This window comes from Peromyscus californicus, unplaced genomic scaffold (assembly GCF_007827085.1).
Source record: "Peromyscus californicus insignis strain IS unplaced genomic scaffold, ASM782708v3 Scaffold_3__1_contigs__length_106647218, whole genome shotgun sequence".
NCBI classification, from domain to species: domain Eukaryota; kingdom Metazoa; phylum Chordata; class Mammalia; order Rodentia; family Cricetidae; genus Peromyscus; species Peromyscus californicus.
In genome coordinates this window covers 68725437-68743320 of record NW_026294551.1, presented here as the reverse complement: position 1 = coordinate 68743320, position 17884 = coordinate 68725437, and the positions used below count along the sequence as shown (strand labels likewise).

At 37.2% G+C, this 17884-nt stretch overlaps 1 protein-coding gene across 13 annotated transcripts in view; it reads left to right on the top strand.

Annotated features, from left to right (window-relative positions):
- The window catches only part of Rapgef6 (Rap guanine nucleotide exchange factor 6), a 186915-nt gene that overhangs the window by 32358 nt on the left and 136673 nt on the right, over positions 1 to 17884 (top strand). For 9 of the 13 annotated variants that reach the window (XM_052757753.1, XM_052757739.1, XM_052757743.1 and 6 more), the window contains 2 exons: positions 1547 to 1603; positions 7955 to 8038. In XM_052757753.1, coding sequence (XP_052613713.1) covers positions 1547 to 1603; positions 7955 to 8038 — 141 coding nt within the window. Of the gene's footprint in view, positions 1 to 1546; positions 1604 to 4393; positions 4427 to 4858; positions 4930 to 7954; positions 8039 to 17884 lie in introns of those variants that run through there. The other 4 variants (XM_052757747.1, XM_052757745.1, XM_052757746.1 and 1 more) reach the window with 2 other exon arrangements.

Here is a 17884-nt window from a genome sequence, read left to right as displayed (position 1 = left end):
AGTTTGCTTTTTTATACAATCCAGGGCCACCTGCCCACAGATAGTACTCACTTCAGTGATTTGGACCTTTCCACATCAATCATTAAATCAAGAAAATGCCTCATAGACTTGCATACAGTCCAATCTGACAGAGGCAAATCCTCAGATTCCCTCTTCCAATTATGTCTAGTGTTGTATCAAGTTGACATATACTAACCAGTGTAGAACTCAAAACTCCTATTTTCTTTTTGAGAATTCTCTTATTAGTTGTGCCAGATGCTTAAAATGAGCATAATATGTTAGCCTGGCATGAGTTCCTGAGGCCAAGATCCATGTATTTTGTGAACCTCTGCTTTCTCTTTAAGATAGTCAGACCTTGCCAGGCCATGGTAGTGCACAACTTTAATCCCAACACTTGGGAAGCAGAGGCAGGTAGATCTCTGAGTTGAAGGCCAGCCTGGTCTACATTGCAAGTTCCAGGACACAGAGAAACTTGTCTCAAAAAAACAAAAAAAAAAGTCAGATCTGTGTATCTGAGATCATGTGGTTATGTTTTCGACACTTTAGAGTGCTGTAAAGCATTTATTGTTGTGATTTTGTATATTTTCATTCAGCCTTTCTTTCCATAACCCATGTAGCTAACTGCTTTTCCTCAGTGGCCAATGTTCTGATGATGAACTAGGGTGTTAAGTATCATTTATTGTTTTATTGCATTCTGGGTTTTTGTTTTTGTTTTGAGACAGGGTTTCTCTGTGTAGTTTTGGTGCCTGTCCTGGATCTCACTCTATAGACCAGGCTGACCTCGAACTCCCAGAGATCCGCCTGGCTCTGCCTCCCAAGTGCTGGGATTAAAGGCGTGTGCCACCACTGCCCGGCACATTTTGTTTTCTAGATAATGTAACTCAGATGTTTGAATTTGTGAGTAAATCAGGAAGAAATTAAAACTAAAAATTCGAAGTCATATTAAAATGTATTTATTTTTAAAGATTCTGTAAAAATGGCAACAAATCTATATACTTAGCAGACTTTTTTTTGTATATATGTGTTGTTGCCAGTAACTGTTCTTCACAAGATGTGAGAATGAACCATTCAAATGTATGTTTTATCATAATAAAAATTATTAGTGTGGATTGGCAGGCTTTATAATGTATATAAGATCATTAAATCCATGCCACTTAATAGGTACTGCTTTTTTGGTTTTGTAGTTTTGTTTTACTTGGCTGGATTTGGGGATTTAAAATCTTAACATATTGCTTTGATGGTCCTCAAATTTGTGCCAGTCTTTGTAAGCCTCTGCCTCAGTCCATCTTCCTCTGCCTGGAGGACTACGGTTACAGCCATATTTCACTAGGACTGGCTCCCATTACTTCTCAAACATCGAAAGGCAAAATATTTGGTTATATATCAAAATATTATCATCTATTGCTTTTATTAAAAATTTTACTGTATTACATGTATTTCCAAGCTTGGTAAAAATTTAGTTATATGTCTGATAATTTTCTAATGATACAACAGTTTTTGAAACAAAATGTAAGATAAAGCCTTAGCTTTTTACCCTTTTTATTAGGTTAATGTCTGCAAGAGCACGCTATGAGAGATACAGTGGCAATCAGATGCTTTTTTGGTAAGTATTTTTATGATTACCTCAGATTAATGACATATTCAAATCTTGACTTTTCACAGTAAAATTCGTTTGGTAATCATAAACTGAAGTATAGTACATAAAACACATAGGAAATGGTCTCGTGCATCAAATGTTAGAAATATATACAACTGTAACCACAATTGCTAGAGACTGACTTGCTAGAAAGCTCTACTCAGCACTGTTTTAGCATGGTAATTGTAATTGTGACTTCCTTACTGATAAAAATTGTGATCAGGTTGTTATGTAGCCGATGTCAGGCCAAGATTCTTTAATGTCCATCTTTGTTCTCTTTTACTGCTGTAGATAAGAGTGTGTGTTGGTTTATCTGTCTACTGTATGTTGGGGTTGCTTCCAGATATTTGCTTTTGAGAAAAATAAGCTCCCTGTGGGCATTTTGCTGACACCTTTTGTACCCTTACTTACCAATTCCACTTAAACATCTTCCAAGGAATAGAATTACTAGAGTTTTGCATATAGATGTTCGGAGTGCCACCCAGCTTCCTACTATAGTTGTGCCAGTGTTGGTGGCCATGAGCTGTGTAGTAAGTCCCAGTAACCCAATCTTTTTGTTTGGGTTTGGTTTGTGTTTTTGAGACAGGCTTTCTCTTTGTAGCTTTGGCTGTCCTCTGCTTCCCGATTGCTAGAACTAAAGGCATGCACCACCAAGCCCGGCCCGGGTACCCATCTTTTACAACCTGTGTAGCCTATTTTGTGTGCTTGCTTCAGCTTGAGATGTTCTGCTCATCACTTTATCATCTCACCATGATTCTGTTATACAATGTCCAGTTTACTGATGATGATGAATGGTTCTCATGTTTTCAAGTTGTTTGGCTAGCTTCTAATGAAATCTTAAGCTCTGGACCATTTTTCTATTGCAGGGCCTTATTTATATTGACTTGGAAGCTTTGTCTGGATTTTTAATCAAAATTCTTGATAGATGTGCTTACTGCAAATACTTTTCCCACTATGATTTTGTCTTTTCCACTTTTTTTTTTTTTTGGTTTTTTGATACAGGGATTCTCTGTAGTTTTGGTGCCTGTCCTGGATCTTGCTCTGTAGACCAGGCTGGCCTTGAACTTCCAGAGGTCCACCTGGCTCTGCCTCCCGAGTGCTGGGATTAAAGGCGTTTGCCACCAGCGCCTGGCTTTTTCCACATCTTTTTTTTTTTTTTTAAAGAATATATACAGATGCCAAAGGGGTCATATCTCCTGGAGCTGGATTTATAAGTGGTTGTGAGCTACCCAACATAGATCCTCTGCAAGAGCAATATGTACTCTTAACCCCTGAGCCATCTTGCCAGCCATGATTAGTGCTTTTTATATCTGCTTTTTTAAAATATTTACAAATACCTATCTCTGTTTCAAGACTGTAAAGATCATGTTCTGTTGTTCTTTAAAACTTTCTTTAAAAGCCAGGCAGTGGTGGCGCACACCTTAAAATCCCAGCACGCAGGGAGGCAGAGGCAAGCGGATCTCTGTGAGTTTGAGGCCAGCCTGGGCCACACAGAGAAACCCTGTCTTGAAAAACTGAAAAAAGAAGAAAAAAAAATAACATAGCTATATTCATTATAGCAAACAGTTATAAAACAGGAGTGTAATTTTATACTAACATCTGATTGACATTAGGTAGATTTTTATTCAGTCTATTGTGTGTGTGTTAATGAAGGAAATCTGATTTGATATAGAGAAATGGTTAGGAAATTAGTATTTTAGCAGCATTTTAAAATAATTTATGTATTTTTCTTTGCTATAATTTCAAAACTGTTTCAGTTTCTTACAGATTAGTTACAACATAAGGATCTGAGAGTTTGCCAGTGAATTCTGGATACTTTATTTAATTGAAAATGATTGTTTTGTTTTTGTTTGGTTTGATTTTTACTTTGTAGGGGTTTTGGGTGGAGGGGGTGTAGAGACAGAATCTCACTGTGTATCAGTGGCTAGCTTGGAACTCACTTTGTAGACCAGACTGGCCTCAAATTCACAGCAATTGTCAGCCTCTGCCTCCTGAATGCTGGAATTAAAGTATGTTTTTTGTTGTTGATGATGATTTATTTTTGAAACAGGATCTCTCTGTGTAACCCTAATGATCCTGGAACTCTCTATGTAGTACCTGGCTGACTGCTTGCCTCTGTCTCCAAAGTACTGGGATTAAAGGTGTGTGCCACCACACTGGACTAAAGTACTTATAATGAGTTATTTCCTCTTCATGTGATTTTTGTGGCATTTTGTATCAGTCATTTGGAAAATATTAATAGTAATGAATTTTGTAATTTTCCCAATTTGACACATTTTTATACATCTTATATATATACATATATTCATATACGTGTGTGTGTGTGTGTATGTATGTGTGTGTGTGTGTGTGTGTGTGTGTGTGATTAGCTCATGCTACTACTAGTTTCCTCCAAAAAGATTTAGGACTGTTTCAAGCTTGGTAATGATATATATCCTCTAATATTGGAATCTTTGAAAGCTTTGGTTTTAAAATTTACAAATTTATAATTATGTTTTTGTGATGTCTGGCATCTGTTAATACTATTAATACCTAGCAGCTATTAATACTGTTTTTACTTTCTGTATACTTGGAGAATCAACCCATCAGTTTCCATATACATAAAAACCTATAGGACTGCTGTGGCTTTTGTGTTAGGATAGCATTTAATCAGAAAGAATTGACATCTTTAGAAATACCATCATTCAGCCTGCACATTTATTTATTTGCTGGTCTTTTAATTCTTTGCTGTAGTGTTGTTTCACTTTGTTTTTAAAGGGAAGACTTTGCTGCATCTATAATTCTAGACTGGTAGGTTTTGTTGTTTGAAGTGTGTGTAGTCTTTTTCCCTCTGTAGTACTTCTTAGATGTTGAGTTGGCATGTTCTGGACATTTATGTTAAAGAATCAGTGTTACTGCTATTGCTTTGTGAGTGACATTGTTTTCTCATACAACCTCTGAAAAAATTTCCCCTCAGCAGTTGTGTCTAGTGTCCTTAAATGTGATTTTTTTTTTAAAGATTTCTTTAAGGATTTGTAGAACTTTATTTACAAATTTTATTTTTAAATACAAATTTGTATTTTTATTTTAAAACATCCTTAGCCAGTATTTTTTCCTGATTGGCTTCTTTATTGATTTTTCTTTCCCACTTTCTTTATACCATTTTCCATCCTTCTTTTTTCTCTGTTATTTTCTACTGACTGACTTTCTGGTTTATAAATTCTTGTTTTCTACTCTTTCTAGTCCTAAATAAAACACCAGTGTTTGACTTCCTGGGATGTGTGTGTTTTGATTTTTCAGATTTCAGTGCTTAGGTAAGTATTCTACCTTGTCTTTTTTTCTTGAGCTTACTAAATATAATGGATTTGTTGTTGTTTTCTATTGGTTTTCAATTATTTGGTTTTGTTTTCATCAGTCTTAGTAACTTTTGACTGAATGCCAGATGCTGCATGAAAAGTGGAAGCCCTTGCTCCTCTGTCCCTGGTTTGCTTGGATGTGTGGTTTGTTCTTTTTGCTTTGTGGTGGGCAGAGTGCAGACCCCTTGATGCTGAGTTACAACACTGAGTGCTCATGTAGTAATTATTGGAAGTTTTCTTTTGGTTGCCTCTGTTTTTTAGGGATTTTGGGAAGCCTCAGATCACAACAAATAAAATGAGTAAAGAGAATTGAGAAAATTCTTGAAAAGGAGGGATATTGGTAATATAACATTGAATTTGTGGTAGGTACAGAAGAGAGGAAGAAGATGGTAAGATCATTATGGGATGGATAGATAGATGATGAGAGTAAGATAGCAAAACAGTTGTAAAGAAGAGAGATGGTGACATTGGAATCTTGAACTCTAGATTAATGAAGATATTCCAGTGAATATATTCCAGTGGTGGAAGCAAATATTCCAGTAAATGACCATCGAAACTCATTTCAAGTAGAAGATAAGATCTCTAGTAGTCTGGACATGGTAATTCACATGGAGACTCTCAGTAGTGAGAGGGTGAGGGTGGAAGATTGCCATGAATTTGAGACCAGCCTGATCTACATAGGAAGTACCAGGTTGGACTTAACAAAGCAAGACCCTGTCTCAGAAAAGGGAGATTTTTAAATAAAAATTGCTGTGGGATGTTCTATATGGCAAATGTGTTGCTGATTAGTCAATAAATAAAACACTGATTGGCCATTGGCTAGGCAGGAAGTATAGGCGGGACAAGGAGGAGAATAAAGCTGGGAAGTGAAAGGCTGAGAGAGAGAGAGACACTGCCAGCCGCCACAATGAGAAACAGCATGTGAAGATGCCGGTAAGCCACGAGCCACGTGGCAAGGTATAGATTTGTGGAAATGGATTAATTGTAAATTAAATGTAAGAACAGTTAGCAAGAAGCCTGCCACGGCCATACAGTTTGTAACCAATATAAGTCTCTTTGTTTACTTGGTCGGGTTTGAGCAGCTGTGGGACTGGCAGGTGAGAGAGATTTGTCCTGACTGTGGGCCAGGCAGGAAAACTCTAGCTACAAAAAATCCTTAAAGAGATCAAGAAATTGAGAAGGATGAATATCAGTGTCAATATAAAACCTGATGATATCATTGTTAGAAAGGATTTGTATCAGCCAAGAATTCTACAAGAAATGGAAGGATTGACCTTTAGTGTCTAATTACATCAGAGGACACTGACTGGTATGATCTGATGATCTAAAATGTAAAGCTGGGAATTTTTAATAAGGAAAGGAGAAGAATGGTTTGATGTTGATAGGAAGTATAACTGAGCCATCTCTGGACCTCCAGGCAAAAATATGTGAGAGAAGCTGTCTACCATTTTAAGTGTCTGTGGAGGAGGCAGTGTCCTAGGAAATCCTGAGAGAACACACAGAGAAGGAAAGAGATCTTTCAGATGTCTAATGAGTTCAGAAGACTTAAGTGTTTTTATCCTTGTTCTTGGTTGTTAAATGGATGGAAGATTTAATGAGTATCTGCAGTATTTACATTTTTGCTGTCAAGTATAACATTTTGACAATTCCCAATAAATGAGTGTTAAATAGGAGAGTTCTAAAAATACTAGAGCATTTGGTAAAAGTTGTTGAATTGTATTAAACAACAATAAAAAAGAATATCCTCACTTTCTCTTTTCTCTCTCTCTCACACACACATACACTCTCACCCTCACATTCTCTGGTATGCTAGAAATGGAACCTTGGGCCTCAAACATGCTGGACAATTGCTCTATCACTGAGCTAAACCCCTTATTCCCTTAGTGGCTTCTAATTGGAATTACTTTTCAATCAAGCTCTACTGGACTTGAAGTTTAGGCTATGACATTATATGAAATTTTAAATTGTCTGCAGATGTAAGTACTTGTAAATAAATAGGCTTTGTCTATAATGGTAGTATTTTGTTTCCCACAAATTGATTCTGAACACCTGATACTTTCAGTCTTCCTAAATTTTCTGGGAAGTCACATTTGTACATAAGAATATGTTTTCTAATTTTCAGTGGGATATTTCTAAAATAGGTTGTCTAAAAACTTACATTGATTGATAAATATTCTATGGGGACAGTATCCTTCCTTTTACCATCCCACATTCTTAACAACTGCTGACTTCGCATACTTTTGATCAGCTCTTTCCAGTTGGGCCTAAAGTTAATGATAACAATGTTGGTCTTATTCTTCAGCCTTGACCCCATCTTCTAATGCTGAGTGTTTTCTGTCCTACCTTTCATTAGTATTTGTGTTTTCTTTATGATGTGTGTGTGCTGTACTTTGCTATCCAATATATACATCTACATGTATCTCCTATATGACTGTACTTTGTAGTGATTGTATGATTGCCCATCATACACAGATAAAAGGACAGTTGGAAAAAATAGATGAACAATAAGTAAAATGAACCCCTGAAACTGTGTTATGAAGAGGTAGAAATGACAAAATTGTGGAGCTGCAGGATAGAATGCCTTTTTGCCCTTTGCAGTATAGTACTGTATTTTAGAGAAGAGCTAATTTTGATTTTCAGTATCATTGAACAGTGATTAGGCAGTATTATCAACCTCTTAAGTTGGGTTAATTTCTGAGAATTTCCTTAAGATATATTTAATGTGTTCTCATGTTTTCTGTTAACTAGTGATGTGAAGGGTTTTTTTCCCCCTCCTGTGTTTGTTGAGAATTAACTGCTTTTTTCCCCATGTGAACATGCTCTATGTAAAATGTTAGGCAACATGCAGATTCCCCAATATTGTTACTTAATTTTTAATGATTTACAGCATTATCAGAAGTATTGCATGCTTCATATTCATACTGAATCTGCACATATGTACACATCTTTATTTGTTTACTCTTTTTCTTATATATTTAAACAGTTCAGAAACTATTGCCAGATGTTGGTATATTCTGCTTTCTGGATCTGTACTTGTAAAAGACTCTATGGTCCTTCCTCCTTGCAGGTAAGTTTCCACTGACACTGTGTGGTTTTGTTTTGTGACTGGGGCTTTCTTTTGTATCTTTGAACTTGTGCTCTAGCCTCAGCCACAGTGCTGGGATTTTTTGCATATTCTGCTCCATCTAGCTAGGCAAAGTTAATATTATTAGTCTTTTGTTCCTTATAAAAGTATATTTTTCTGTTGTTACCATTGGACATTTTTTGGCAGGCATTTAATACTTACTCTTCTGATGATATAATTTTTCCCTTTCTATTTGAACCTTACTCAGTTATATACTTAGAACAAGTGGTAGTTTTCTGTAAGACAAAGATAATAATAATCCTCAGTAAGTGTTGTCAAGAGGCATTAGCACGTTCTGCTACTCAAAGCTCTCAGAGGTCTGTAAGAGCGCATACTCTAGAGCCGGATTGCTGAAGTTCTTATTTCTACCTAGTGATTCTTTGGTGCAGATTACTTGATCCCTCTAAGTTTACTCAGAAATGGGTATAATAGTAGAAAGTGGTTTAATAGACTGGGTATTTGAAATAGACTAGTTAATCTAAATAAATCTCTTTTAGAACAGTTCCTGGCTAGTTAAAGTAGTTATTAACAATCTTCATAATTACTTGTTTGTTTTATTTTTTTTTGAGACAGGGTTTCACTTGGTAGCCCTGGCTGGCCTCAGGCTCACAGAGATCCACCTGCCTCTGCTTTCTGAGTGCTAAGATTAAAGGCGTGCGCCACCACTGCTGGCTTACTTTTTCTTTCTTTCTTTTTTTTTTTTTTTTTTTTTTTCTTTTTCTTGGGAGGGGTTTTTTTTGTTTTGTTTTTTGTTTGTTTGTTTTCGAGACAGGGTTTCTCTGTATAGTTTTGGTGCCTGTCCTGGATCTCACTGTGTAAATCAGGCTGGCCTCGAACTCACAGAGATTCACCTGGCTCTGCCTCCCGAGTGCTGGGATTAAAGGCGTGCGCCACCACCGCCCAGCACTTTGCTTTTTAAATATTTCTTTAAACTGTATTCTTTCACAGTTTTTTGTATTTTGATTCTGTTCCTTTGCTACTAAACCCCTCCTTCTCAGCAAGTCTCCTCAGTGTGTGATATGCATCTGTGTATTAACTCATGCTCTGCCGTGGTGCACATGTGAGGAAATTGGAGGGCAACTTGAAAGAATTGGTTCTCTCCTTCTATCACATGATTTCCAGGGATAGAACTCAGGTCCTCCACTTGGCCGCAAGCACTTTTATCCTCTGAACCATTTCATTGTCCCAAGAAAACTTTTAAAGTGGGACATGAGATTGCAGCTAATTAGTTTAGTAGTGTTAAATGTATTAATAAACCTAAATACCAGGGCACAGGGTATCTCAGTTTATATGCCATTTTAAAAGTCATCTCTGGAATTCTCAAACTTTACATTGTGCTATTTCATAAGGAGAATAAAACATGTTAACTTTTTACCAAAAAAAAAAAAAAATGTTGATTCTTGGTTATTTAAACCTTTCTGCTATTCCTTTCCTTGTGTTTGTGAAACTCAAGATAATGGATTTGCATTGAGTCAGTTCTGAAACCACTGCTTGTGATTGTTTTTAGGATTAGTATTTTCTTTTGAATATTTCTTCAGTCTTCCTAAGTTTTTAAATAGTCAAAATTTAGTTGTAAAAACTGTTGTAGCCAATAATTGGCTATTAGATTGTAATCTATGCAATGAAATTTGAATTTTAAAATAACTCATAGGAGTATGTGAGTTCCTCTGAAAATAAAATTATGTTAGACATAGCCACCAAAGCACACACAGCAAATATGGTTAGTTATACTAGTTTATTTAATCTTTATATTAAAGAATATGAGTAGCAGATGTGTGTGTGTGTGTGTGTGTAGAAATTTTTAAAGGTTATTGGGCACGTGTTAAGATTAATGAATTATTGGAAAGAAAAGTACATAAAATGATAGTTGGTATAAAGTAAACAGCACACAAATTTTAGCTGTGTTGATATAGTTGTAGTTGGGTCTGATCATTGATACTGAAAGAATATGAGCTCTCCATAGTGTAAGACTAGGGGTGGTAGTATCCCTGTCCACGGAAATACAACCAGGTTTTCTACGGGACAGTTTAACTTAAAGATACTAACTATTGAAGGGCTTTGATACTATTAAGGATAAAAAAGAATTCACCCAAACCCAGCTGAGGACGAGATCCCAAGTTAAAAACAAACCTGAGGCCTAGTGGTGGTGGCGGCGGCGCAGGCCTTTTATCTCAGCACTTGGAAGGCAGAGCCAGGTGGATCTCTGTGAGTTTGAGGCCAGCCTGGGCTACAGAGTGAGTTCTAGGACAGGCACCAAAGCTACACAGAGATACCCTGTCTCGAAAAACCAAAACAAACAAACAAACCTGAAAGGTACTGGGAATAAGTTACTAAGTAAAGCACTGAAAATACTGGGGAAAACAAAAAGTATTGTTAAACCTCTGCTGCCAAAAAGTAGGTTTCTTGATTGAAGATAATGCAACCTGCAGTGCCAAATGGGAAATGAACTTTCTAAGCTAATGAATGGTAATATTAGCAGAATCCAGAATGTGTCTGTTCCGTGAGGACAGATAACTGGTCTTCTTGATAGAAAAGATCCATTGTAAGTAATCTGGCTTCAGTAGTTGTCTTGTCCCCTTGAGGAATGCAACTGTATTTGGAACTCAGTATTGTTCCTACTTCTGAAAAGCTAAATACACCTATGTAGCATTAGAATTTGCGTCCTACCACATCATATCTATCTCTCTCTCTCTCTCTCTCTCTCTCTCTCTCTCTCTCTCTCTCTCTCTCTCTCTCTCTCTCTGCTACCATAGTCAGTGTGTATAGTCCAACTGCATAAGTGCTGTAGAAGCTAGGTAAAGAGACTGATGGGTGTCCTCTTTTTGCCCTTTTAATTATTAAGAATCTTCTCTGGGACTGAACAGAGTAAAGTGCTTTCTTCCCAAGCATGAGGACCTGAGTTTGGATGCCTAGCAAACATAAAAGCCAGATGTCCAGATGTACATTCATAATCCCAGCATGATAGGCTGGTAGTAGTTTGGAATAGAGGGGGTGGAGAGAGACAGGATCATAGGACTTGCTGGCCAAAACAATGAGTCCTGGGTTCGCTGAGAGACACTGTTTGAGAAAATAAGGTGTAAAATGATAGAGCAAGACACCTAGTGTTCACCTCTAGCCTGCGTACACATACTATAGAATACAATAACAACCTTCTCCACAGCAGATGTCCTTTCGTGGTCTACATGGACACAGATATCTTTAAGTTCTGTACCTGTTCTGAAAGGTGCTCATCTAGGCATCTCTTCACAGACTTCCTTGTTACCAGGCTTCCAATTCGGTTCTTTGAAGTCCCTGACCATTCAAAATTAGTAACTGTCTATTGGATCAATAATTGTGACCATCTGTTTATGGGGTAAATAATCAAAGGAAAAAATCAATAAAGTTACATATAACAACCAGAATGCATTAGATGTGTTACTTCAAGTTTCATTTCCTAGAAGTAGCCCTTTTCAACTTTAGTAGGATCAGCATTCCTTGGAAGTATGAGTAAGAGCCACAAGAATTAATAGCAAGAGTAACAAGTGGCTTTCTACTTCTTTTAATAGATAGTTTAATTTAAAGAGTTAATTCAGGAACAGAAGAGATAGCTCAGCAGTTAGGAACACTGGCTGCCTTTCCAGCAACCCGGGTTTGATTCTCACCCACATAGCAGTTCATAACCATCTGTAACTCTAGTTCCAAGAGACCTGATACCCTCTTCTGACCTCTGAAGGTACTAGGCATACACATGACATATAGACATACATGCAAGCAAAACACACAGCACACAAAAAAAGTAATTTTTTAATTAAGTAAAAGAGTTCATGTAAATATGAATAGAGACGGGTTAGTCAGGATTCAAAATCCAAATGTGATAGAAGAGCTTATAACTTTGGCCTATACAGGGATGAACTAGATCAGTTGAGATGGAAGTTGGAAGTTCATTATTGTGTAATTCTTGGATCTTCTACTATTTACTATTAATTGAGTAAAAAACACAGACTTAAAGAATAAATGATGTTCTTCAAAGTAGAAACAAAAGCAATTTAAGTTTAGCAAAGGACTTTATAAGTTTTAAAATACTAAGGAAGATGTTTAATGTCACTAAGTTCCATCTGAACACTTCTGAAATGTTGTCAAATTACATGAAAAGTAATATGAGATTTTAAAATCTACTTTGTGTAAATGTGACTGACATTACATCAAAGTGTGATTCTTTTGTTTATCTAGTGTAAGTGGTTACAAGGACTGAAATATTAACAGCTAGACACAGTAGAAATTTTATTTGAATAATAACATTAACGTCTTAGAAATGGCTACCTTTTAGCTTCAAATCGCTTTTCCCCCTGAGTGTTTATGGGGTTTTTTGTTTGTTTGGTTTGCTTCTTAATATGTATCCCAGACTGGTTTTGAACTTTTAATCCCTGGCTTAAGTTTCCCAAGTCTGGAATTACAGGTGGGTAGCACTCCACCAGACTCTGCTTCGGGTATATGTTGGGGAGGGTGGTATGTGTGGCAGTCAGAGCACTGCTTTTAGTGTCGTTCCTAATGGGACCTAGGGCTTTTCCAGTAAGCTAGGATGGCTGGCTGACAGCAAGCAGGAGGGATCCCCTGTTGTCTGTGCCTCTCTGGCACTGGGGTTGTTGATGTGGACCCCCACATTGAATCTGGAGAGTGAACTCAGGTCCTCATACTTGTTTTTACAGACTGAGCTATTTCCCCAGCTTCAGATGTTTTTGAATAGACATTTAAAAATAGAAAGTAGCACTGAAGAAAGAAAGGCCTATATGTCATTTCAAGGGGGTAAGATGGTAGGAGAGGTTAAAATATAATATACTATAAAAGAACAAAACCAAAGGAGTGAAAAAAGTAAATATGAAGGCTTGATATTAAAGGTTAGTCTCAGCTTAATAACAGTGAGTTTTTCAGTTAAAAAAAAATTGCATCAAATGCAGAAAGACAGGAAACAGATTCCAAGTGTTAAGGCTGATAAAATCTTTTTTTTTTTGAAGGAATTTAAATAACAAGTTAATATCTCACTAAGAAAACAACATTCCCAAACTTGATTATTAAATTGAGCCCAGAATATAGAAAACAGGTTTAATGACTAGCTTAAGGTGAATTTCTTTCAGAATGTATGGACAGCTTGATATAGAAAAATTAATTGATTTGAATGATTAAGAGACTGTTCTATTTAGGGTTTCTATTGCTGTGAAGAGACACCTTGACCATGGCAACTCTTGTAAAGGAAAACATTTAATTGGATGGCTTACACTTCAGAGATTCAGTCCATTATTGTCATGGTGGAACATGGCAGCATACAGGCAGACATGGTGCTGGAGAAGGAGCTGGGATTCTTACGTCTTGACCCATAGGCAGCAGGAAGTGGTCTGTCTCACTGGGTGTGGCTGGAGGGTCAAAACCCAACTCCACAGTGACAAACTTCTCCAACAAAACCACACCCACTCTAACAAGGCCACAACTCCTATTAGTGCCACTCCCTTTGGGGGTCATTTTCTTTCAAACCACCACAGAGATCAAAGGAGAAAAATGCGTAAATCACTATAAAAATGCAGGAACTTTTTTTTTTTTGAGAAATCATACTATCCTGTTAAGAATGTTTTAATATTTAAGTTGACCCTTTACTTTAGTTGTTGAAATGTATTTATTTTATTTATTTTGGTTTTTTGTTTTGTTTTGTTTCGTTTTTCAAGACAGGGTTTCTCTGTGTAGCTTTACGCCTTTCCTGGAACTCACTCTGTAGCCCAGGCTGGCCTCGAACTCACAGAGATCCACCTCGCTCTGCCTCCCGAGTGCTGGGATTAAAGGCCTGTGCCACCACCGCCTGGCTTCATTTTGTTTTTTGTTTTGTTTTGTTTTGTTTTTTTAGGTTTTTCGAGACAGGGTTTCTCTGTGCAGCTTTGCGCCTTTCCTGGATCTCGCTCTCTAGACCAGGCTGGCCTCGAACTCACAAAGATCCGCCTGCCTCTGCCTCCCAAGTGCTGGGATTAAAGGCATGCGCCACCACCGCCCGGCTTCATTTTGTTTTTGTGTGTGGTGTTTATACATATTTACATAGGTGTGTCCTAACAGCCAGAGCATTGATGTCAGATGTCTTTGTCATTTGCTCTCCCCCTTATATTTTGAGACAGCATCTCTTAAAACCTGGTGTTCACCAACTGGCTGAGCTGGCTGGTCAGTGAGCTCCAGAGATCCGTGTCACCTCCTGCAGCATTGTGGTCACAGATGTGTACCACTGCTTGCTCACCTGGCCTTTGTGGCTTTTGGGAATTGAAAATTAGGCCCTCGTGCTTGTGCGATACACACATTGCTCCATTCCTCTCTCCCTAGGCCCATGTCTGAAAATTACTTACTTGTTTCTAAATAAATTTTACTTTCTTCAGTAGTTGAATTTACCTTTATTTTCATAGTAAAATCTAAAAGTGGATCAAGAAAGCAAGACTTCATTGGATTTGCTTTTTTGGTTGTGAGCCTAGCCTTTAATGGCTGAGCTATCCCTCCAGCCCTGGATTTGCTTTTTAAAATAAAATTTAACTAATGAATTCACTTTATTTGTTGAATCAAACATTCCTTTGTTTATTCAACAGATAAGCATCAGTTGAGTAGCCTATCTATGTAAGACATCAGATATGAGGGTTAAACTTTATTGTCACCTTCATGTGGGATTTAGAATCATCATGGAAACAAACCTCTGGGCATGTCTGTGAGATATTACTCATATTAAGTTAATCTACATGAGAAGAACCCCCACACACACTATGGGTGATGCTAGTCTGTGGGCTGGGTGATAGTAGTAAATACAAAAGAGAAAGCCAGCTGAACATAAGTATTCATTGCTCTGCTTCTTAACTTCGAACCCAGTGTGACCATGCTTCACCTTCCTGCTGCCATATTTTTCCAGCAAGGATGGAATATAGCCCCTGAACTGTATACCAGACTAAACCTGTCTTGAGTTTCTGTTGCTGTGATAAAACACAATGACCAAAAGCAACTTGGGGAGGAAAGGGTTCTTTTCAACTTACATTCCATATCATAGTCCATCATGGAAGTCAGGGCAGAAACTGAAAGCAGAGACCGTGGAGGAATGCTGCTTACTGGTTTGCTTCTCCTGACTTATAGCTTGCTTTCTATTACACACCAGGACCACCTGCCCAGGGTGGCACTGCACACAGTAGGCTGGCTGGACACTCATTGTTCATTAGTCAAGAAAATACCTCCCATAGACTTGCCTAAAGCAATGTGGTGGGGACATTTTCTCAGTTGAGGTTCATCTTCCCACATAACCCTAATTTATGGGGGAGGGGCAGCCAGGACAAAACCCTTCCTGAAATGCTTCTAATTTGTGTTTGGGCTTGGCAATGAGATTAATGTATACTGGCCTTTAGGGGAAAGGATTGAGACCGACTTTGAAATGCGAGTAACTTTCTCCTCCCCCAAGGATCCAGTTTGCCATTGAAAGAAAACTTAGATATGGAATTGAACTCTACAATAAGCATGACTATCAAATGAAGGAGAGAAGCATTGTGGGCAGGGAGCATGTTGTTCTGTGGCCTTGACTCCATTAGGAAGCATTGTTTTATTTATTTGTTTAAGACAGAGTCTAGCAAGGCAGCCAAGCTAGCATGGAACTTACCTGTATCCTGAATTTTGAATTCTCTTGATTCTGCCTAATCCTTCAAGGGCCAGGAGTACAGGTTTGCACTGCCATGCCTAATTGTAAATGAGTAGTTGAGAAACAGTCTCAGGTCATCTTTAAGTTTCTAATTTTCATCCAACTTAAATTCTTAAGAAAATTTCTTCTTATCTTCTTGATCGAGTAAGTTATCTATTGTTATCATCCTAATATGTAATGTGTCAAGAATTTGAGGACAGCATATCAAATGGAGCTTGGAAGCAGTTAGATGGATAGGACCTTCTTTACCCGTTCCATACATGACTCCAGGATGCCTTTACCTGGTATTGGACTACCTCCAGGAGTGATGGACGTTCTCAAACAAAAGCTGTGTAAAAGAAAATTGAAAATCAAAGGAAGGTTCAAGTGGGGATCAGTGAATTGAAAAGATAGGGTGTAATAATAGAAATCAATTAAATTAAAAGTTAATTCTTTGGAAGGTTAACAATTTATAAACCTGAAGTTTGACCATGAAAAAGGAAATAACATTACTAAAATTGAGCATGAACAAGGTGATAGTAATTCAAAGGGAATTTTAGGAACTTTACATCAATAAATTGGGTAAATCTTGCAAGGACTTAAAATTCTCAAGATGGTCTCAAACAACTGAACAAAGAGAAGTCGAGGCTTGCAGGCTTTACTGCTGAATACTTTTAAACACAAAGACGAATTATATCCTATATAAACTCTTGGAAAATACAAGAATGTTTTTTTGCTGTGAGGCATTATAGCCACCACCAATGCTAGAGGAAAGCATCCCAAGTAAGAAAAATTCCACATTGTGGCATATACTTTTAATCCCAGCAGTAGGGAGGCAGAGACAGTTATATCTGTGAATTTGAGGACAGCCTGATCTATATAGCAAATTCCAGGCCAGTTGGATTGACATAGTCATGCACACATGGGCAGTGGAGTCGATACATGCAGAAACTGCTAACAAAATAATAGTAAACTGAACTTAATATTGCATTATCAGCACAATAACTTTCCGAATACAGGGTTAGTTATACATCCAAAAATCAATTAATAAAACATACTATGGTAAAATGACATGCAAAACTGCATGATAATTTAAGCACAGAATAATACTATTGATAGAATCCAAAACAAAGTGAAAATTGTAGACATGCAGGTAGCATTTTCCTAACCCTAGTATAAATCATATACAAAAAAGTTTACCTTAAGGACTATTCTTTTTGCTTATCTCTGACCATTTCCGATTAATTTTTGCTCCTTATGTTTTACTGAATCTCCCTTTTTTTTTAGTTTCATAATTTTTGTTTGTTTATTTATGTGTGTCTATGTGCCACAGCACACATGGAGATTCGAGGACAGCTTGGAGGAGTTTCTCTCCTTTCCACTGTGTGGGTCCTGGGACTAAAACTCAGGTTTGCCAGACATGGCAACAAGCGTCTTTACTTGCTGAACTATGTTGCTGGCTGTTCTGTATTAATTAGCTAGTTATTTAGCACTATTTACTTTTAAAAAATAAGATATGTTTCCCTACCCCACTGAATATACTTTTACTTTCATACAAAAACAATTGGGGCATGTATAGTGTGGGCCTCTCTGTTCTTCTTGGCCTGTTTCCTTGAGTTGGTCCAGTGCTTAATCATCTGAAATACCATTGTGTGGTGTGGTTGGTAATGTAGACACTCAAGATTTTCTTTCCACCTTTATTTCAGTTATAGTAAATAGGTTCTTGACATTTCTGTGTAAATCTTTGGATTGTTATGTCAGCCTTTGAAATCAACTTTCTGGGATTTTCTTTTACTATAATTGCATTGAACCTGTATATCTTGGAGAGAATGGCTGTTGTTTTATTAATTTAATGTCAGATGTTGCACATATTATGTAATTGGATTCCATTTTTTTATTATATTGCTTCGGTTAGTAATAGGAATTGTTCTACCATATATTCTACCATCTAAAACAGATTTGATTATTTTGAGCCTTTTAAATTTGTGAGATCAAATCCAGCACTTCTTCAGGACTGTAATGTCATTATTAAAAAATGCATTTCTAAGGATGATGCTAAATGTCCGTGTATTATGTGCTTTTTTGGTTGGCTCTTTTTTCTCACATAGCCACTGTATATGCTGTGAGTCACAGTATAG